Here is a 23,020-nt window from a genome sequence, read left to right on the forward strand (position 1 = left end):
AGGGTTAATACATGCTCAGTACTTGTGTAGGAGACTGTCAGTGAATACCAGGTGCTGTAGGCTGTCTTTCATTGGAAGGAACTAACACAACCACCTCTTAAGTGTTCCTTACCTTGGAAAATCCTATGAAATTGATAGGGTTGCCGTAAGTAGGCAGATGACTTGAAGACACCTACAAGCACACACACACTCACTATTGGGCATTCTGCTTTGAATTATGCCATGAGTTAGTATGATGACTACTGAAATACATGATAGTATGAATGAGAAAGCTAAATATTACTTGGATAGTAAATCTTGTTATGGGTACATGTGAAAGCTGATGTGAAGATTTTAAGGAAATCTAAAATGGCCAACTGTTTCTGTCCATTTTAGACAGCTTTTCATTAGACAGCGTCTCATTTTCAAAGAACAAGTCCTGATTTTTAGATGAAGCTAATAGTTTAGTCTCCATGCTTGTGCTTATATTATATGCTTTTTAGTTGGTTGTTAGCTTATGGTGCCCACATTTAATAGGGTTTTCGTAGGCAAGGAATAGTCAGAGGTGGCTTTGGCAGTTCCTTCCTCTGAAATACAGCCTACAACTGCTAGTTGTTGGTGGGTGATCTCCCATCCATCTGATCTTGGAAGCTAAGCTGGCCTTCTTAGCTTCCAAGATCACAACGGGCCAGGTACCATTAGAGTCTTTAGGCCCGTTTAGTATGTATAGAAATCAGCTTTTTAAATGGATTTGTTATCACTTCATTGTGCCAAAAGCTGCATGTGTTATTGAGGATTATAGTGCTATTTAGTTGTTTTGAGAAACAAGAGATGTGTTTTGTAGTGGGGTTGTTTCATGGCCACTGGTTTAAATAAACATTTGTGAAAGAATCAGACTTGAATTATTTACTGTGTGGAAGAACTCTGCTGTTTTCAGTTGGAAGAGGAATCATGTTCACTGTGGACCTCTCAATACTGCTCTCTGTATATTTGGAGTTTCATTTTTATAGGTAATCCCCCGTACTTTTCAGAGTTAGTGTGGACTCTGTACTAAGAGAAGTTTAAGAGGTGGAAAAAGTTATACTCAGTAGACTTTCACAACTTGTTTCCTTTGCTGTATAGGAGGAGATTGACCCTCTAACTGGTGGTTTGAATTTGTGTTGATTTATCTAGGAGACTTATTTGAGTCTCTGGGAAGTCTACGTTTGGGAGTCAAATCCAGGAACCTTTTGCTCTAGTTGTAAAATTAAGTTTTGTATGATGTCATCTTTACTGTATTTAGAACTTTTGCTTTAATGTGATTAGATACTTAATAAGATGCCTTGTTGACTGAAACTCCAAAGATACTTAAGGAATCAGTTATACATTTAAGCTTTCTAATCAAAGATTAATGTAAGTTCATAGCCTTGTATATATTATTTGGCTTTACTTATATATATAATCTTAGGGCTTATTACATCTAGTTAATGAGAACAGCTTAATATGTTTAAAACTTATTGACTCTTCACAAGTCTTCAAGCACATCTCTGAAACCAAATGAGTTTTGGCTGAAAATACTAAGTTGTTCATTTGGTAAGATCAAACAAATCAGCTTGGATGATAGCATAACATTTATTTAACATTGGATTATAGCATATTGGGAAGCCAGACAATTGGAATGCTTAAGCATATTTAGCAAATATTTTATGTGAGTGTGTGTGTGTGTGTGTGTGTGCGTGCGTGCTTTTTTTTTTTTTTAAAAAAAACCATTCCTTTCCAGTGTGTACATTTTCATTGACCTTCACTCAATGCAGAATCTGTAGAAGCAACTGCCAAGGGCCCACTCCAGTCCACAGTTCTGCATATGTTCTCATGTGCCTACAGGTCTTGTTTAGTTGTTTCAGTCAAGGGGTTGGGTGGGAAACCACATAGACCACATATCCAAGAACCAGTTCTTGGGTAAAACTGGTTTTTTCATTAAAATGACTGGATCACACTTGAGGATAGGAAATCTCAGGGTGTATTCAAGAGACTGTAGGCAATTCTGGATTATGAACAGAATATATAAAAATATTATTGACTAAGGTAAAGGTAAAGGTTTTCCCCTGACGTTAAGTCCAGTCGTGACCGACTCTGGGGGTTGGTGCTCATCTCCATTTTTAAGCTGAAGAGCCGGCGTTGTCCATAGACATCTCCAAGGTCATGTGGCCGGCATGACTGCATGGAGCGCCATTACCTTCACACCGGAGCGGTACCTATTGATCTACTCACATTTGCATGTTTTCGAACTGCTAGGTTGGCAGGAGCTGGGGCTAACAGTGGGCGCTCATTCCGCTCCCAGGATTTGAACCTGGGACCTTTTTGTCTGCAAGTTCAGCAGCTCAGCGCTTTAACAAGCCGTGCCACCAGTTTAGTGACTGCAGCATCTTTTTTTTCTAACTGGAGCTTAATCTTATAATTTTAAAAACCCCACCTTTTTATTCTATCAACCTGACAACAGCATGTTTTATATGAGGCAGATATCATTTCTAAATAACCTTTGGTAGAGATAAGTCAAAATGATTGTAGAACAAGAAAGCTTTGTTCTGTGGATGAAGTGCAGTGTGATCATATCTGGATTTCTTACATGGTCACCAGTGTTTATTTTTCTTTATTAAACACACTGCTATGAAAGGTTTCACACTTGAAAAAGATTAGACTGAAACCTCCTTTGGCATTGTCTGTTATTTCAATAGAAATATATAAGTGAACCAGATATTCCTTTCACTGCCTGAACTTAAAACACAATTGTTTATGGGACAAATTTCAATGATTGTTGATTGTTTGAGAGGGTGTTGTACTAACTTCTAGCTGTAGGGCTGTAGCAGTGTAATACTGGTAGTTGTAGCACAGAATTGTTTTCTCTTGTTCCTTAAGAGTTTGTTTTGTTTAACAGTATAGCTTCTAGGTTTATTCTTAATTTGAAGTTCCAAGCTGCCACCTTGGAAGTGTTCAGGAAGAGCCTGAAAACCTGGCTCTTCAAACAGGCCTTTGATGAAGTACCGCCCAGTGTTCGCTAAACCCTGGTACTAGCGGGTTCTTCTGACCAGTTGTACCTGTTGGTTAACTCCCTGACATAGCCTCAGTGTCCACCCCAGTCTAAGGCTCTTCCCATGACCTTGTAGCACCTTAACTTCCTTCTTGTTTACAAGTTCCACTCAGTGCACATTGCCCAGCTCATTTTATGTTTTTATTGCTGCGTTTCTCAAGTGTTTTATAATGATTGTGATTTTAATGCCTTTTAAATTTATTTGTGTGTTTTTGTATTTGATACTATTGTATGTTGGTTTTATATCTGTAAGCCGCCCCGAGTCCCTCTGGGGAGATGGTGGCGGGGTACAAAAATAAAATTATTATTATTATTATTATTATTATTATTATTATTATTATTATTATTATTATTATTATGTATTTCAGATGGCTTCTTTTTCATCTTCCCTAGAATGTTCAATGATGGGATTTACTCTAGCTTTTTCTTGGGCATAGAAAAAACCCTGAAATGAACTCCAGATGTCTATATAACAACATTTGTTGGCATCAGTTCCATGTTAGTTATGCCCCTCTTTCTCTCTTCCCCCTTCTGCCTTTGTTCTTACAACTAATTCTGTTGTGTGCTGATCCTATAACAATGATGTTGCCTTTAGTTGCTTTCATGTGTAAACCACTGGATATATTGGTGGCACTGAATTAATATATTGCATGTTTTGTGCCTTTTGAGGGAAAGCTAAAAAATCCCACTTCAATGGATCTTCAGGGCTTTTGGGCTGATACTCTATTACATAAATAAAACAATATTGTTGTGGTAGTGGTTTTAAGTTCTAAACCTCATGGGAAGAAAGGTTCAGGACATAACTGTATTTTCATTTCTCCACTTTAGCACTGTATTCCATCATACTGTTCTGTGTATTCTTATGGATACCCTTTGTCTACTTCTACTATGAGGAGAAAGATGAAGATGATGCCAACACATGTTCAGTAAGAAGCCTTTATTTATTTCCATGACTGTGTGTGCGTGCGTGCGTGTATGTGTAAATATATATGTGTGTGTGTGTGTGTGTGTGTGCGCGCGCATATCCTTGTTTTAACACTTGTTGCATTATTTAAATTGTCAGAACAGACAAAAGTGACATAGTATTACCATGAAGTTGTCGTAAGGAAGAAACTGGTTAGGCATGTAAAACATGCATAACCATGTAAGAAACTATTTCAGATTAAGTACAGCCCCAAGTAGAGTAAATCATGTGAACCAGTTGAATTTGTTTGAGGCCATATTTCATTTAATATATACATTCTTGTATACACTTACAATTGCAGTCAGGCCCAAAATACTACCTGTCCTGGTTGCAACCTGATATTGGCACTTATATTCATGTGTTTACTTGCTTAGGATAACCTTGTGGTAGAATAATGTCAGATTTGTCTGTTTTAATACAAGAGGTTTTCTAGGGTTTCAAACTGTGGTCTTTCTCCATTAGTTATAACTTGATGCTCTTAATTGTAAATATCAGGACTTGAACCTGAAACCTTCAGTATGCAATAAATGTCTGTAGAAATCTCTATATAGCCAGAACATAAATGCTAGTCCTTTTATAGCACTAGAACACTCATAGTCAATCTGTTTCTTTGCCCTCTTGGCAAGTTCATGTTGAAACAGAAACCTAAAGAAACAATTCAGTAAACTACATTTCCTTTATACTTTACTGCTGCAGTGTTTTCAAAGACTACTTCTAGGGGAAGCAGCTGGAGAGGCCCTGCTCTCGGTCCCACCTGCCTCGCCTTCCCTGGTGGGAACGAGGGTCAGCAGGGCCTTCTCGGCGGTGGCTCCCTGGCTGTGGAATGCCCTCCCCAGTAGTGTTCGACAAGCTCAGACTCTCCTAGGTTTCAGGAAAGCTGTGAAGACATGGCTATGTACTCAAGCATTTGAGGAGTAACATCTGAGGTCGATATGACATGAATTAAGGGGTACGCGAAGGTGTTAGCGGACAAATTTAACTATATATGCATTTTAAATTTTATAATTCATGGTTTAATAGAGTTTAATTAGAGTTTTAATTAATGCAATACTGTTTTATTGTTTATGGATTCTTTTACTGTTTTATTGAATGTATTTTGGGCAATATAAGTGCCGACTGTTGTAAGCCGCCGAGTCCCTCTGGATGAGAAGGGCGGGGTAAAAGTGATGTAAATTAAAAAAAAAAAATAAGCAGCTGTGGCCACCATATCATTTTCATATTCTATGCTTCTGTGAAACTGTGTATAAAGGATTCTCATCAGTGAAATAGTAGAACAAGAGCGAGAATAATGTAATACATTAAATAATATTGCCAATTCTCATTTTGAGCAGTAGTGCCCCTGGGACAAGAAAATGAAAGAGAACTAGAAAAATTGATATTAAACTGGTTGAAATAAATAAAATTACTATTTAGGGGCTAAAGCAAGAAAATCAACTGTAAGAGAGATCCTGTGTCATACTGGAAACAAATGTAAATTTTTTGGAAATGATTCTAAAACTTCAGCTTCTACAGAATGAAATCAAGATTCTTGAAATGAATTCCAATGTAGACCAATTAAGCTTCTTTGATGGGAAAATTGTGCTCACTGCATGAATTAGCACGAAAAGATTATACGTATTTCTGAAATCGCTTATTACTTTAATTTTACAGCAGGTTCAAACTGCATTGAAATACACACTTGGGTTCCTTCTGGTTTGTACTGCTCTTCTGATAATTGGGTAAGTATTTGCATGTATGTATACAAGTGTATTAGGATATCATTCTTAATTCAAATTTTATATACCTGCCAGAATGACACATCCTCACCTCATCTCATTCTGCCCCAAATAGAACGTCATACTTTATTCAGTTAATTTACTTTGACCAGAAAAATAACATTTTCATTATTTAATACTCATGATAATCTTACTCCTACCTTTTCCCTGATCTTCCTCTCAACTTCCTGTTTTCTTTTTCATAACTTTCTTCTATGACATCCCATTTGCTTTCTTCATCATCCCATCCTTGAGTTTGATTAAACAGACTTCTAAATCCTAATGAACATATGTTCCTCATCTAAGCACAAATATAAAATAAATATTCAGAGATGACTCTCTCTTTGTTACATCCCTTGGGAACTTCCCAGAGGAGCAGTTCACCTATTAAGTAGGATCCCCCATCAACAACACCAATTTTTCAAAAACGGAAGGAGGCTCCTGGCTGCTTCTATGCCTTTTCCTCCATTTTGGAACAATTTTAGCAATTCATGTGACACTGGGACACTTGCAGGCTGAACACTGGCACCAGGGCCACCCGTATTTGCCTATTTCTGTGTACATTTGTAGAATTGGTAGCTGAATAGAGTTCTGCAAACATTGACTGGCTTTGCCAAAGTTTATACAGGCAGGATGTTGGAAATAATCTCCTTCCTGTATAAAAGTTTCTGAAGAGATCTGTGGCTTATCCATATAATTCTTAAAGTCACAACATAGTTGATTTTCTGCCCTCTGTGAATGTGGTGGGGGAACTCGTCTGCTCATAGAAGAGGTTCTCATCAGAGTTGGTGATACATGTTTGTTTACTTCCTCTATGAACCCACGCGATCTCTGAGATCTTCTGGGGAGGCCTTCCTCTCGCTTCCATCTTCCTCACAATTACGTCTGGTGGGGATGAGAGAGAGGGCCTTCTCGGCTGTGCTGCCCCGACTCTGGAACTCCCTCCCCAGGGAGATTAGGTTAGCTCCCTCGCTACCCTCTTTCAGGAAGCAACTGAAGACTTGGATGTTTCGGCAGGCCTTCAGTGAGACAGTCATTAATTAATCAGCCCCAGATGATTTTTAATAATCTATCTTGTATTTATTATGTCCTTACCACTTATGTGTTTTAAATGCAATTTTTTTATCCTTGTACTGTTGTTTTAATTGATTTTAACTGTTATAATACTTTTGTTTCATATTGTATTACTGTTTTATCTTTTTATATTGTGATTTGTATTATGTTGTTGTTTATTTGTCCTTTTGTTGTTTGGGCCTCTGCCCCATGTAAGCCACCCCGAGTCCCCAGGGAGATGGTGGCGGGGTATAAATAAAATTTTATTATTGTTATTATTATTATTATTATTATTATTACTTTTTCATGTTCTTTTGGCTCATATATTTTATTTATTACTGGAGGTGGCCCTTGGTATCCACTGGGGTTTAATTTCAGGTCTCCTTGAGTGTATCAAAATCCTTGCATGTTCATGTCCTATTCAATAAAATGGTGTAATAAAAGACATCTGTTATATAAAATAGCAACACCAAATCCTGCTTTTTGGATTTTTTTTTCTTTTTTGTGTGTGTGTGTGCGGGGGGGGGGGGATTTTTTGATTATTGTTTGACAGCATAATCATAATTTGACAATAATGATTTGAAAAGGCTTACGTTTTTATAGTACGTTGAGCATCCCTTCTGGAATTTTGAACTACTCCAAAATGTACACAAAAATATAAAAATAGGTTGTGTTTATAAGGTGTGTGAAACTTTTTAAAAACGATTTGCGTCCCATCTCTAAGATATCTCATTATATACAGAGTTGCAAATATACTCATATAAAAATCTGGAAAAATCTGAAGCATTTCTAGTCCCAAGCATTTTGAACATAGTATATTTAATCTGTATATGATAAATGAGAGCCAGAATAGTGTAGTGGTTAGAACACTGGAATACAGCTCTAGAAACAAGGTTTTGAATCTCCACTCAACTGTGGAAACTCACTGGGTTTGGGCAGGTCACACTCTCATCAGAGGAAGGCAAAGGCAAATTACCTTTGAACAAATTCTGCCAAGAAACCTCCACCTTGGGGTTTTCATAAATTGGAAATGTCAGGAAAATTGGAAATGGGAAGAAAAAAATATAGTGTTTGTGGAGGGAGAACCTTCAGTGAAGCAGCTGGTTTTGTACCACCACCATAACCTCAGTAGGGTACCATAGATGTGGGCATAAGGCAACTCCACCTCTTGCTTCTGCTGGTATATTAATTTCTTGGGTCACTCCCACCAATGAACCTGAGAGTGGAATGGAAGAAGAGTGCAACAATAAGAAGAGAAGCTAGGTGCTCCCTCCTTTCTTTTCCTCTTCCTCTCTCTCTTCGCATGTCAGAAGCAGGTCGAAGAGAAGGAAGAAGGAAGGCAGAAAGGTGCTGGTGACAAAAAGTTTCAAAATTTGAAATAATTTGTATTTTCAGATAACGTTTGCTCAACCTGTATATGGTACCTTTCAGCATGTCAGTGAGATTTCATATCTGCAGGAAGTTATTTGAATGCCCACCTATTTAAAAAGATCTTCTATGTGATGGATGGGATTCCATATGAAAAACAGACTTTAAGGTTATAGGGAGAAACCTCAGTAACATTCCTTTAAATTTTCAAAACTCTTCAAATATGGATGTAGTTGTCATTGTTTCCACAACCAATTGATGCGTTTGCTAGATGAATCTCTGAATGGTAGTTCTTATATACAGTTGAATAGCTGTTCTCTTGTATGATACACATGTGTGTATTTTAAATTATACTTCATGTTTAGTAAATGTTTGATGCTAATTTTATCTCTATTTAATCCTTTTTTGCTGTTGAATCTGGAGAGAGAAATAAGTCAATATTTGAATACATCTGACTGTTACTTTGATTTTGTATGTTGCAGAAAAGATTTGCTTGACAACCATAGTGTTACTTTAATCATGAAGATCTCAGATAAAAACTAATATGTTGTTTAAATTGGTGTGCTACAATTGTTTAATGAAGCAAATACCTTTGGAGACATATGTGTTGGTTAAAAAGTATCTTATAAAAATTCATCAGTTGAAAACAACAGTTTTTGTTCTGTTTTTACTAACATGATAAGAACTTACAGATAAGCCTTGCTAGGAAGTTCACTATGATATTATTACAAATACCTTCATAGAGAAGAAATAGCCTTCATGGGATAATATCATCTTAAAAGCATATCACCATATATAGATTATCTGTAAAACAAACTGCCTTTAGCTACCTTGAGAGACGCCCATTATTTTCCACATACCTTGTCTTCCTTAGAATTTAAAATACTTGACCCAAATAAAACTGCACACAGAAATGTGCAGATGCTTTTATCTTAATATAGCTGTTACGTCTTGAAATGACTGCAGTTCAAAGCACATTCTTGCTTGAAGAGAACTACTGATCCTGCTGTCTATCACTAGATATATTCTTTCAACTTTTATGCTATTTATTAGAAAAATTCCAATTATTTTGTAACACAGTTATAAAATAACATAGTTTAAAATATAGTATATCTAAAATCAACCTTAATACTAACAAATTTAAATAAAATATATTAAAAACAGTATTGAATTAAAATCCGCCATGGCACTACATTTCTGTGGTGGTAGGATTGCATTCTCCAGTGAGGCAAGAGGTTATGCTGATGGTAGTGCTGCTAATAGGTTTCTCATATCAGATAGGCTTTTGCCAAACTAAGAGTACATTTGCACTAAAGTGCGGATGTATCCTAAATCTGCCAAAAAGCTATGGAGCAGCAGCATTTGGGGTAGGGGAGGAGGTGGCACATGTGAAATATGTCTCTGAGATAATGGCAATGCTGCCATAACTAACACTTAGGAATACTGTGCAAAAATAGGCAAGGTAAAAAAAAGACTGGGTGCCCAGAGAGGAAGACAGCCTTCCCTTCCTGTCACACTCACTTTCACTCTTTCTCTCCACAACACACTAATACACACACTCTTCTCCCCTTGGAGGCTCACCCTTTACACAAAAGAGGGGTGTATGGGAAGGGAAAGGGGGTACATTTGAGATGGGGGCGGGGAGAAAGCTGAGAGGCAGATGAAGAGAGGAGATCTCCCCTTCCTCTTCTCTTCCGGAGGCAGAAAGTGAAGGAGAGACAGAAAACATTTGGATCCCAAAAGGGTTGACCTTGGTCAGGATGAGATGGTGGATGGGAGAGAAAAAGTGTATCAATTAGACCCCGCATTGCCTACTCCTGATATACAATCCTAGAGTTGGAAGAGACCTCCAAGGGGCATCCAGTTCAGCCCCCCTTACATGTTGGAAGGCACAATTAAAGCACTCCTGATAGACAGCCTCTGCAGAAAAGCCTCCTGAAAAGGAGACTGCCAGGCAGCCTATGCCACTCTCCAGGAAGTTCTTCATAATTTTTTCAGTCAGATCTCTTTCTCTGCCATATGAACTCATTGCTCCCTTGTGCACTGGTCTCTAGAGCAGCAGAAAGTCGATTTCCCCCCTCATCCTCAATCTTGAAACATGGTTCTCATGTTACTTCTCAACCTTTTATTCTCCCAGCTAAACATCCCAGGATGAAAGGAGGAAGGAAAAAGAGAAGGGAGGAAAGAAGAGAGGGAGGAAGAAAAGGAGGGAGGGAGAAAGAGGGTGGTAAGGAAGGGAAGGAAGGAGGAAACAAAGAGAGAAGGAAGGATAGGATGTTGAGAGAGAGGAAGACCTGAGAAAAAAAAGCCAAAGGGACCAGCATCTGCCCCCCAGGTCTAGGTTTGCCCATACCTGGTGTAAATCTGTATTTAACTGCTTATATTTTTATTCTGTTGTGTTGTTGTGTTTTGGCATTGAATTCTGCCAGTTTTGTAAGCCACCTTGAGTCCCTTCAGGTGAGAAGGGCGGGATAGAAATGATGGAAATAAATAAACAAATAAATCCTGCCTCTGGAACAGATAAACAACCACAGATTTTTATCAATGGGTTTACTGCAATTTTGGAATTTGACAGTACCTAGGTCTCTGACTTGTTTCCCCATCTTTCCTAGAGAACCAAAAACTCCCCCCCCCCCCAAGAAAACCCAAACCATTGTCACTTTCTTTTGATGGCAGGAAAGAAAGTAGGAGTGATCAGGCAGCATGCTCATACTTGGTGTAGCAAACTTCCCACAGATTGTTACGTTTCAACGCCACTAAAATCTCATCTGTGCTCTATTGCCTACTTTTCAGATATTGTGATGAATTCTCTGTATAAACAAAATTTAATTATCTATCATCATTTTCCTGTGCTGTTTTGAAGTGTGCTATGACAAAGTAAGGCTGCCTCCTCTAACAGAAGCTGCTCAAGCTCATTAGTGTAAATTATGTGGGCATTGGCGACACAGCTGCTTGGACAGATTGTCATCTGAAATGCTTGCTTTCAGTCCACTACAGATGCATACCTGCTCCTTTGACATACATTCCTTCATTTTAGTCCTGTATAACTGTCTGTGTTTGCTTTTCGTTGATGGGGAAGAATCCCCAACTGATTTCTACTAACTTTTTCTGAAGTATGGTATAACACTGTTCAGATGTTGAAAAGTATGACATTATTGCCTGGTATTTTTTAAAGATTTATCATTATTAATCCTAATTTGAATTAATAGTGAATTATATGAAAACTGTCTCATTTCAATAACGTATTTCACAAGTCCTTAAATTAAATATTATTTCTATTATTTTTTAAAAAGCTATCAAACAAAACACATGTTAATGGTGGACCTTGGTCTATTAGTCATTCTTAAATTTGTTGTCCAGCATCTCTTTGATCCTAACAGTAATCTGTTTTCAATTCTGTAGGAAATATTGTTAACTGTATATTAAAACTGTATATAAATCAACATTTTTAAAGTCTACTAATTCTTAAATGCATAACAGGAAATTAAATCAAAAGCAGCCAGTATTGGATCTTTACGACAAGAGCTTTAAATAACTTGATAACAGCCAGACTGGAACTAGGATTGGTTCTCTGTTACTGTATGGTTCCCCTATTTGGAATTCTGCAATCAATAATCATTTAATACACTACATTTCAAGTTTCTCCAGAAACTAATGGGGCTTCCTAGATGCGTGCCTTACGTCGATCTATGCACTGAGACAGGTCAAACCTTAGCATAGATGAGAGCTATAAAATTCTAGCTGCATATACATTTTCAAGCAGACCCCAATAGCTATATTCCCTCTCTGTTATCAGATCATTTTATTTTAGAATTCTATTCTTTGATTTTCAGAAAGATCAAAGCAATTGACCTGTCTTTGGAAGCACTCTTAATGCTCACAAATGTGGAATCCTGAAAGTCAGTCAAGAGGAGACTTTTGGATCTTGACTTCCATAATCTGAGTCTTGCAGCAAAGACAACCTGTTCCCCTACCACATCATTAATTCCATACAAGCGTAGAGTCATGGTAGCATATCTCCGCATTTTGAATAATGCTACTTTTGTGACTGCAAGCTGTAATGTGCTGCCATGAGTTCTTTTGGATGAGAGATGTAAAAAAGTGGAATGTTCCAAAAGGGTTTGTTCTTGTGACGCAGTCTCTGTTGAAAAACTTTATCATTCTTTGTTTGTTTGCCCCAAATATGATAATATATGGATGAAATACAGGAATTCCATTTTTTCACAGTGTTCTCAATGGCAAGGGTGTTATAAAATGCCATATCTTCTGAACAACACTGATGCATTCTTTTGTGAGTCTGTTGCAAATTTTATCCTTGAGATTAGTAACTTTTAAGTATGTTTTCTTTTTATCTGTGATTTCCTCTTGTTGTATATATCTGTGTTATATGCCAATTTTATTGTTGTATGCCAATAAAGGCTGTGTGTGTGTATGTGTGTGTCAGTAGCATGATATGATTAAAAGTAAAATTCTGCTGCCAAATGAACATGTATCCGATAGGGTTGTCCAAATATTCGTTATGTTTCTCGTTTCGTAATTATTTCGGATTGTTCTCGTTTTTTGAAACGAGTATTGAAACGTTTTCCCTGGGCGCAACTGGCAATGTAATTCGAACCATCATTGGCCCATTCTCTAATTGTTTCTTAAAATTTTCGTTAATTTTTTTCCTTCCAAATTTTTTTTTTAAATATTTTTAAAAAATTATTTTTTATTTATTTTTTTTGTTTCTGCAACCTAACATGAATGGGAGCCTAGCACAGCCTAACATGGCCGCTCCCTGGCCAATCAGAGTCTTCCACGATGGCTGCCAAAGGTGGGGGCTAGTGTCCTCCATGTCCACGTGGAGGATCTCTATAAAAATCCCCAACCGCAGCCGACCCAAGCCATTCTGGGTTGGGATACCGAGGAGAGAGGGTGTTTGGCGCGTGCTGGGAAGCTGCTGCTTGCTTGTTTGGGGGAGAGAGGGCTAACTGGGGGTAGAGTGTTTCTGTTGTTGCTGGTTCGATATTGTGTTTTTTTGGGGGGAAATTGGCTGGGGGCTTGGGGCACAGTCCTTGCTGTGGCTGGCTTTAGGGAACTTTTTTTTCCCCAAAGGACGTCTGCATTCCAGCAAGTGCATTGCTTCCTTCCCGCTCCGTTTGTAATCCCAAGCCCCCGGGCTGAGTGTTATTGCAGCAATCACAAAGACACACATTGTTTTCAAACCTAAAGGGTACATTGGAAGAAATAGTTTCCAAAGGACGTGGGGCACCCGCCAAGGCATTGCTTCCCTCACGCTCCATTTCTATTCCCAAGCCTTGGGCTGAGTTTTATTTCTGCAATCACAAAGTCAGACATTGATTTGATTCAATAGAGGGTCCACAGCAATTTATAGTTTCCAAAGGACGTTGCCAATCCTGTCAAGGCATTGCTTGGCATGTGCTGCATTTCTAATCCAAAGTCTACACAAGTAGAAGAGGGACTTTTACAGTGATAAGAACCCAATTGAACAGGAAATAAGACTTTCAAACCAGGAACAGGTTTCTTCAAATATTGAAAAATAGTGTATTATAAAAAGTTATGAAAATTCGCCAAAAATCATAGGAGACAGGAAACATTTTGCAATTTGTTGAGCAAAGAGTGTGGAATGTGTTCTCCCACTGTACCAAATTTGATGAGAATAGCTCAAGAAATGAGGGCGGGAGACCCCCAGAAAAGTCCCCCCCCCCGGTTTCCTGTTTTTTGGCGATTGCGCATGCGCGTCCGCCATTTTAGAAACATTTTAGAAACATTACGAATTTTCAGAAATATCCGAAAATTTTGGGTGAAACATTAAGAAATAATTTCTATATCGAAGAGCCGGCACCCCCTACTTTAGAAACGAGAATTGAAACATTTTTTCCATCGATCCGAATCTGGAGAAGAGTCACTATTAAAGAAAATGTGAAACCGAGAACCTGTCTGTGGAGGTCATTAGTGCAGACATAACTTTAACTTGACAAGGTAGAGCCCACCCGTAGAGGCGAGGTGGAGTTGTGGGCGGTGAGCTGCCAGTCAACCATGTGGTTGCATGCAATGATTCACTTGAAAGAAGAGGTTGCAAATTTCAACAGGAGAAAACAACCCCTTTAACAAAAAATACTCGGAACCAATTAATGAATTACCTGACATGTTTTCTGGCAGAGAATGACCCAAAACTACAGAGCATTCGAAATGTTCTGAATGAGTCAACTTCAGCAACACAGATTTCTCAGTTCAATAATTTTGAAATGACAAATACCATTAGAGCACTGCTTCTTAAACTGTGGATCCCAACCCCAAATGGGATCTCTTTAGCTCAGTGTTGGAGTCCTGAAAATCTGGCAACAGTAAAGGGTTTCTGAATGCTATTGAGACATTTACACGAATCTGTTAGCAAGAATGTTCATCGTTTACAGTGGTCTCAGAAGAAAATGCTTTAGCTGTACTTCATAAAAAGGAAAAACTGCCTGTTTTGCAAGCCTTGCAAATAGTAATTTGTTATCAGTAAATGTTTGATATTTATACCTATTTTATAAATCTATATACCCAGGGTCTCCGGTGGCTCAGTGTGTTAAAGCGCTGAGCTGCTGAACTTGCAGACCAAAAGGTTGCAGGTTCAAATCTGAGGAGCAGAATGAGTGCCCGCTGTTAGCCCCAGCTCCTGCCAACCTAGTAGTTCGAAAACATGCAAATGTGAGTAGATCAATAGGTATCGCGGGAAGGTAACGGCGCTCCATGCAGTCATGCCGGCCACATGACCTTGGAGGTGTCTACGGACAACGCCGGCTCTTCGGCTTAGAAATGGAGATGAGCACCAACCCCCAGAGTCAGACACGACTGGACTTAATGTCAGGGGAAACCTTTACCTTATACACCCAGGTTTTTGTAAAGATTTCTTGGGGGTAAAGGGGTCACAAATGGAATTTGGGCATACTCTGCCAGATTAATGGCTACAACAAAAGCCTTTATTGTAATGACTAGGGTGAAGATGTTTGGACAGCTGCTAGATGGAAGGAATCTTCCACATTCATCAGACACAACAAAGTGGACAAGTTCAGATCAAATCAGTCAGCCTTTGAGAGAACAGTTTTGCAAATGATGATGAAAAATAACAATAGTCAGGCCTTGTCCTGGAGAAGATGGCTTGGGTATATCCCATGTGTAGTGGATTGCTCCTTCAATCTGTATGGAAATGAGAGATTGATCCTTACTGTGAATGGTCATCCTAGGGAGGGTGTGAGAGTAATCCACACCCACCCAGGGGAAGGGAATCATCCGGGAGGGAAAACATTTTCTATCTATTCCACCATTGCTCAATGCATCACGGATCATTAACGCTATATGATCAAATTGAGAGGAGAGTGTTTGAGGAGGCACGGGTTACAATAGACTAGAATTCTTCTGATTCCTGCCTTAATCAGGTTGGCATGAGGTGTTAACCCACATGTACTGGATTGCTCCTTCAGTCTCCTAAGAACGACTGCTCATAGTAGGTATTAATCTCGTATTTGCTATTACTAGCTTGAATCATTTTTGGTCAGGTAATAGTTTAATATAATTTAATATTCTAAACCACAATTGAACTGTTATTCAGAAGTTTTAGTTTTGTACTCTTCAGCTTGTCTTAAAAGGTCTAATTTATCTGAAGCTGTGCTAGCCTCGATAAATTGTTTACATTCCCAGTCTTCGCCTGTCTTTCTGCAAGGTTCCAATAAGTCATGAATCCATTGTATGATAGTATAGAATCAGTTTCAAAAAATGGGTTGAACAGAGAAACAACTTATTGAAAGAAAACGAATTGCTTTTCAATTTAGCGAAGGTTCTTGAATTTTCCATGTAATGAACTTTGCTCCCAACATCATCCCAATGTATCAGATCAAATGTTTGGAAGATAACTTTCAGAATAGAAATTCTCATTACTTTTTCTTATTGCAGAGCCTTTGTTCCACTTGATATTCCCCATAAGAAAAATTCAACAGAATGGGAGAAAGTGAAACTTCTGTTTGAAGAGCTTGGAAGCAGTCGTAAGATATTCTTTTTTCTACAGATAATGAGACAAAACTTATTCAAAGTATTGGCTTCTTTTAATGTGTTGTCTGATTTTCTTGCTAAAAAAAGCCACTGTATTTTGAAATAAGTGCATGTTAATTGGTAGAAAATGTTTGAATTCTTTATTTAAAGGTAATATTGGTTGACAAACAGAGAACAGTGATTGCTTTGTCCTGCTTGTAATTAAAATGTCATGAATTGAATGTCTTACATACAGTCTCCCTCCACACACACACACACACACACACACTTGTGGGTGTTAGGGGCACAGAACCCCTGTGAAAGTAGAAAAACTCATTATATCTCTGGGAAATGCAAACAACAAATACAGATGAACATTTCTGAATAAATATTTCAGTAGATTCAATTTTTGTATTGAAGGCCTGTACTTAGACTCAGGATCATTCTATGTGTGTGTGTGTATTTAGTGAATTATACTGCTGATTTTTGGACAGTTCCCAAAAGACAAGGAGGACTTACTGAAATACACGAGTGGTCAAAATATAGGAATCTGATATCATAAGGAATTTACCACATCAAAAATTCTGATAGTAATCTTACACAACAGCAACAATAAAAATGCTGCTAGACTGGAATGGGCAAAGCGTAGCCCTCCCAGTGTTGCTGGTATGTAGGTCTCTGCATTCCTCACCACTATCTGTGATGATTTGGGCTGATAAAAACATATAAAGAGCCCTAATTTCCCATCCCTGTGCTATACTGGTGCTGACATTGATTTAAAAGCTTCATAACAGACTGGAGAATGTATAACCCTTGAGGTAGTGATGGAACAAATCTTCCATGGCAATGGGAGCCCAGTTTCCCTCTTAAGATCATAATAAAATACTCCTTTGCTTATGCTAATGTGTTGCAGAATGGTGAAATGTTGTCAATATACATGTCAATTCATTGTCCTTGATGGGTAATTTAACAATTTCTACTTTAAGCTTTTATTGTGTGTGTGCGCGTGTGTGTGCATATGCATGCATGCATTCACTAAAATAGCTTTCTTAAAATAGATACAAAACAAAATATGAAACTTGGGTTTAAAGTGTTCTTAAATGTATGTTTCATTTGAATTTCTGTCATTTTACTTATAGATGGTTTGGCAGCACTATCATTCTCTATAAGTTCTTTAACCCTTATTGGAATGATGGCAGCGATTACTTATACAGTAAGCATCCAACTTCTTATCTCTATTTTAAAATTTGTTTCTATTCTAACAATATGCAATCTTATCACATCTTAATTCAGAGATACAGGTAGGCAATCTGGTGTTCTCTAGATGTTTTGGGCTCCAGTTCCCATTAACTTGTAACCTATCTAATGGGTGTGAGTTATGGAAACTATAATCTTAATCATCATTATTTTAATTCAGGAGCAGCCTCTCAGACCTATTAACTAAAGGTATCTAAACGAATGAATGTACAGTTTCATGAGTTTGAAAAGTTTTTTAAAGTGGTAGTAAATGTTTATTGCAGTTTGTCAAAAGTTTGCATACTAGCTGACAGGAGTTTTTAAATGAATTGTGCAAATGTGACTTGTCTTCCTGACTCAACACTCTAGTCAGCAGAAGTTTCATGCCATCTCTAAGTCATTGTGTCAGAGCCTGGGGATCTGATGTGGGATTACTGCTATAGATCTTTGTATCCTAAATATTGAACTTCTCAGCATCTTAGCCAAAGTCTGTTTCTAATTAAAAGTCTTTAGTATAAGAAGCTCTATTCTCTTCCAAAATCTTTCCATTATTATAGCTATAATAGTTTATACCTCATCAAAATAACACATCAGTGCACTAGAAAGCTAGTCACTAAGTGGCAATTGCACTTCTTCTTAACCCCTCATCTTTTCACCCCACCTAAGCTTTTTTCTTGATTCTCATTTTGATGAGATAACGTATTTGAAAACACTTGAATGACTAAAATGACACTAGTGTGGCACTAGAACAGTTTATTTTGATGCATTCCCATTGAGTGAATAGGAAATTTCCATGCATTTGGCCAACTCATATGGATGTTCACTATGTATATATGTATTTCCCAAGTGGGATGGGATTCCACAACTGGAAATTGGCTTCTGAGTATGGGAACAGTGTCATACTACCAATTAGTCAATGTATTTAAGTGTATGTTTTTCCTTTGCTGTGGTAGGTTTCTTTTGTGTATATTCATAACTTCTTTGACCCTTTCTTGTGAACCCAGGCCAATGATTCTGTTTCCTTTCTGTGAGGCTTTCTCTTAATTTAATGCCATAATCTAATCTTCTTTCAGAAGTGGGCGGTATTTTATTTGACACTAAGAAATGGGATGCTGTGACAGGTGGATCCTTGATTTTTTCCAGTTGTGCTCTTTATAGGATATCCACCGTATATTGTGGGTTGTGGGTTGTTGATGGAACCTTTTAATTAGCTTCCTAAAATCAACGTCTGAAATTTAGAAAACCATTCAGTTAAATTTGTGCTCTGCACTTGAGTTAAAGGAATTTCTAAATGTACAAGTTTTTCTTAAGAATGCTTGATTCTTGTAGAGTTGCTGCACATAGCCTGCTGCATTGGATCGTTGCAGCATTTAACAACATGTACATAAGCTCTACCTGTGTCTGATCTTTTCATACACATAAATTATAAAACTGAGTATTTCCTATGGTGACTTAGTGGAACTAAACTGTGTAGTGTATCTTTTTTAAATTTAGAAAAAGGAAATGTGGTCCTAAAAAGTGCCACAAACCTATGGCTGTTTATATCTGTTGCTTGCTATGCTTATAAGAACTCATTAATATAGTTTGCATTTAAATGATTTTATATAGCCTTGGGTAAAAACAGAGATGATGGCATCTTTTCTGTGTTGTTATTTGAAGTCAAGGTAGGTTATTAAACCTCTCATGACAGGCACATTAGCTTGAGTTACTTTATTTGGGATCTGTTGTGGATAACTATAATTGACACTATTTCCCCCCAAAGATTTGTATTTGCATCTCTGAGTTAATATTGTTGTTTGATTGCTCTGACTTTAAGAGAGAAAAATGAAATGGTGTATTCTCTGGGAGATCTTTTGTGAGGAAAGTTGATGAGATTGTGTCATTGGTGAGAGGATGTGATCTCAAATCAGTGAAGAGTCGCTTTATTTCCAGGTCTTGGCTCACACTGCAGGAAAAACTTTAGTACTGATAAGCAGAACTTATCATTTATCTTTCATGATCTTTTACAAGTTTTTACATGTAGCTCATTACTACATCCTGAATTTCAATGTCCTTCTCTTTTCAGTGTTCTGTGACTTTCTTAGTTTTTTTTTTTAAAGAGGTGCTTCACTTTTCTCTATTTGTTTCCCTGTCTCCCTCATTGACTCTTGTAAGGGAGACATGAACGAAATTATGTAAAAGCAAAAACAATAACTCTGCTCAGGTTGAAAGTCAAATGGTTTGTTTCTCTGAGCACCTGTGATGTTCCTTATTCCATCTATGATTCCAGGCTTCAGTACACCAGAAACCACCACTGCTAAATAACTGCTAAGCAACACAGATGAAACTGCACTTTACAAATAAAGATCCAAGAGACATTGCCTCACATTGACTCTAACAGTCTAGCTACATCATGTGGTAAAGCCAAAGAAGAGCCTAGCGAAAGAGAAGAAAGCAAAGGAGAATGGATTTCCTTTCTTGGTTTTTAGAACCTTTGTAATACAGTAACCTCACGTAGAATTTTTCCCACATGTGACAATTTTGCAGCCTACCTTCCTTTAACTTTAATGGCCTGTCTTGAAGCAAATCAAAACCTAATTCACTGCTCTCATGTTCACAGGCTCCCATATGCTCCCAAAGAGACTTTTTGGGGGCTAACCATCTACACCACCTCTGTACTAACAGCACCTTTTTAAAGTAATCAGAAAAAGGGACGTCTCTTCTAGAGACATCCAAGAATAGCCATTTACTTTTTCATTGAGTTGCATGGTTGTTCAGCAAATTTAACATAAAAGATACTGGATTTTTAAAACAAAAAGTAGACTTTGGATCACATCCGTCCTTTGTTTTGTTTTTCACTTTCGGTAGTCAATGTGGTTTCTGTACATTTCCTGAGTCCAATAATATCTTTGGGGGTCTGGCTTTCTTCCCCAAAATCAGATACTCTGTCTTAACATGGATTTCACTCAAAGAGACATAAATATCTTGAGGCTGTAGAAAAATCTTAAAATTCCACTTATAAAACAGAAAACTTTGTAGATGGCTAGCTAACTACAGGGCCCTCCAAAAAGTGAATGAGGGCTATATATGACCTATTGACTTCATTTTGTCCATCTTCTGCTCTTGATTTTCAGCTCACACTAAACAGGATTCATATGTTCCTATAGTGGTCAGCCCTGTAACAGCCTGTTCATAAAGACTGACTTAGAGTTTTTATTGACCTAAAGTCTTTTGCAAAATGAATTATTTGAAAGCATCATTAGAAAAATTTTTAAGAGTAGTTACTTTTGCTATAAGTACTCCTCTTAAAGATTTTACACTTTACTGATGCTTTTACCAAAACTCTGTTGATCAAGAGGAATTAAATGACATGAAGGAAATGTGAGGAAAAACAAGTTGGGAGAGGTGTAAATGCACCTTCTTTATAGCTCTGGGAATGTTCTAATTTTTTATGGAGTTGCCTTAAATTGATGCTTTTCCTTAGAGGTTTGCTGAAATATAATGGGCAGGCATCGACTTGGAATCGTACTTTAATTTAATCTCTTGTCTGCCAGTAAAGGATAATGCTACTTGTAAGCCTGTGTGATATCTGTGCTGCACATCTGCTGCTTAAATGGAGCTCTTCAATCTTTGGACTCTAACCTCTTTGATTATGTTTCTTCTGTAGAGAGGCGTAGAATCTTGTAGATTCCATCTGGTAGAGTCTTTTTTTATCCATTCTTTCTCATGCCTGGCAGCTTGCTTGTATCTCTAGTGGTTATTTCTGCCTTGTGAGAATGTAAAGGCACTATAAAGTAAACAATAGCAAGAAATGCATCTATTATTGCACGTTTGTATTTTTGCCTCATATTTTACATACAAGGGCACAGTGCTTGTCCAAAACTACACTATTAGTGATACGCACCGTCTTCACTTAATAGTAATAATTTAATATATATAACACAAGATTAACAAACAAACATGGAGAAAGTAGGGAGGGTTAGAGAAAGACAATGGAAAGTGAGAGCAGTCCAAATGTGAATTAAAGTAAGAAAATGTTGTAGGATGAGAGATAGCGAGTACCACTGGAAAATCTTTTGGAAGGTTGTATAAGAAATATAGCTGTTCAGAGAAGACTGGGTTTGGTTACTTCATTGAAAAAGAAAATGAGACCTAGCATCATATGTGTAATAGAGTTGCTAAACATGGAAGTCCATATATTTTTAAAAGAAAGGGGGAGGAACTGCCACTGGTTAAATGGGCCCATTGCTACTCGCGCTGTGAGACCTCAGGTGGCGGCACGCTTGTGTCTTATTAAATACAGTAGAGTCTCACTTATCCAACACTCGCTTATCCAACGTTCTGGATTATCCAACGTGTTTTTGTAGTCAATGTTTTCAATACATCGTGATATTTTGGTGCTAAATTCGTAAATTTGTAAAATCATAACCTAATTTGATGTTTAATAAGCTTTTCCTTAATCTCTCCTTATTATCCAACATATTCGCTTATCCAACGTTCTGCCGGCCCATTTATGTTGGATAAGTGAGACTCTACTGTATTTAAATAAATGAAAAGCTTTCTGTACATCTTTGCAGAAGGCTCTTCTTCTTTGTGAAGTGCGGTTGTTTGCGAATGGCAGCATAACATTCTTTGTTATGAATGTCCCCTCCTCCCCCGTGTAGCCAAATAGCTTTCATAACAGTTTTTTGACAAGTTTTCAGTAGCAAACCACTCAAGATGAGATCACACTGCCATTATTCTACTGCAGTTTGATGTTTGTACGTGGAAAATTTGGGAGATTCTTGGGGGACTTCAAGGAGGCAAAAAAGGGGTTTGAGGCTGAATGTAGCCCTTGAGGTACACTTCACTACCCTTATTTTATATTAAGGAACTGGATCTTTCCATTTTACTCTGTTATTCTGATTAAAATAAATATCATTGGCATGTTTTAAGATCTGGGCATTTTGAACAGTGCAGCTTTAATATTTATGAGCTATAATCTTCATTGCAGGCTAGCCATAGCATTTAGAATTTTGTTTATTTTCCTGTTAAAGAATTACTAGAGTAGCATAGCTGAGACACCCTGGATTTTATTCATAGCTTTTCCACTGGCAGTACTACTTGTGCATTGTATACATCTTCACTAGAGGGCAGGAGTAGGCAGCAAATATATTATATCTTAAAAGCATCTTCTTAGCTTTAGTGGTTTTAAATATCTAAAATGGGATGTGAAACATTCTTAACAGATGATTTCCGTTCAATGTGAAGCCAACAGTTATTGTTAATTAATTAACAATTAATTGTTTGTAGGCATTACTACTACACTGCTACAACATTGTTAGTTATTTACAAGTACTGGAAGAAAAAAACCATAAACACTATAGTTTCAATTAAGACTAAAGATGGGTACCACCATAGGAAACATAATTTCTTAAGCTCCGCATCTGAGATGCTCAAGCAGCCTTTTGTTATCAAGCTTTGATGAAGAATGAGTCAGGTTGTTGGAAGAACTGTAGCTATGACTTGTTAGCTTTAGTTTTGGTAACAAAAGTACAACACAATCAGGATGACATTAGCTCAGAACGTCTGAACAATTCCTGCCTTTAGTGTAAGTTAGTCTTAAATGTT

At 37.6% G+C, this 23,020-nt stretch overlaps 1 protein-coding gene across 1 annotated transcript in view; it reads left to right on the top strand.

The window, feature by feature from the left end:
* The window catches only part of lmbrd1 (LMBR1 domain containing 1), an 82,813-nt gene that overhangs the window by 20,689 nt on the left and 39,104 nt on the right, over positions 1-23,020 (top strand). The window contains exons 4-7 of the mRNA XM_003215503.4: positions 3,875-3,972; positions 5,661-5,728; positions 16,121-16,209; positions 17,335-17,408. Coding sequence (XP_003215551.1) covers positions 3,875-3,972; positions 5,661-5,728; positions 16,121-16,209; positions 17,335-17,408 — 329 coding nt within the window. The remainder of the gene's footprint in view (positions 1-3,874; positions 3,973-5,660; positions 5,729-16,120; positions 16,210-17,334; positions 17,409-23,020) is intronic.

This window comes from Anolis carolinensis, chromosome 1, assembly GCF_035594765.1.
Source record: "Anolis carolinensis isolate JA03-04 chromosome 1, rAnoCar3.1.pri, whole genome shotgun sequence".
NCBI classification, from domain to species: domain Eukaryota; kingdom Metazoa; phylum Chordata; class Lepidosauria; order Squamata; family Dactyloidae; genus Anolis; species Anolis carolinensis.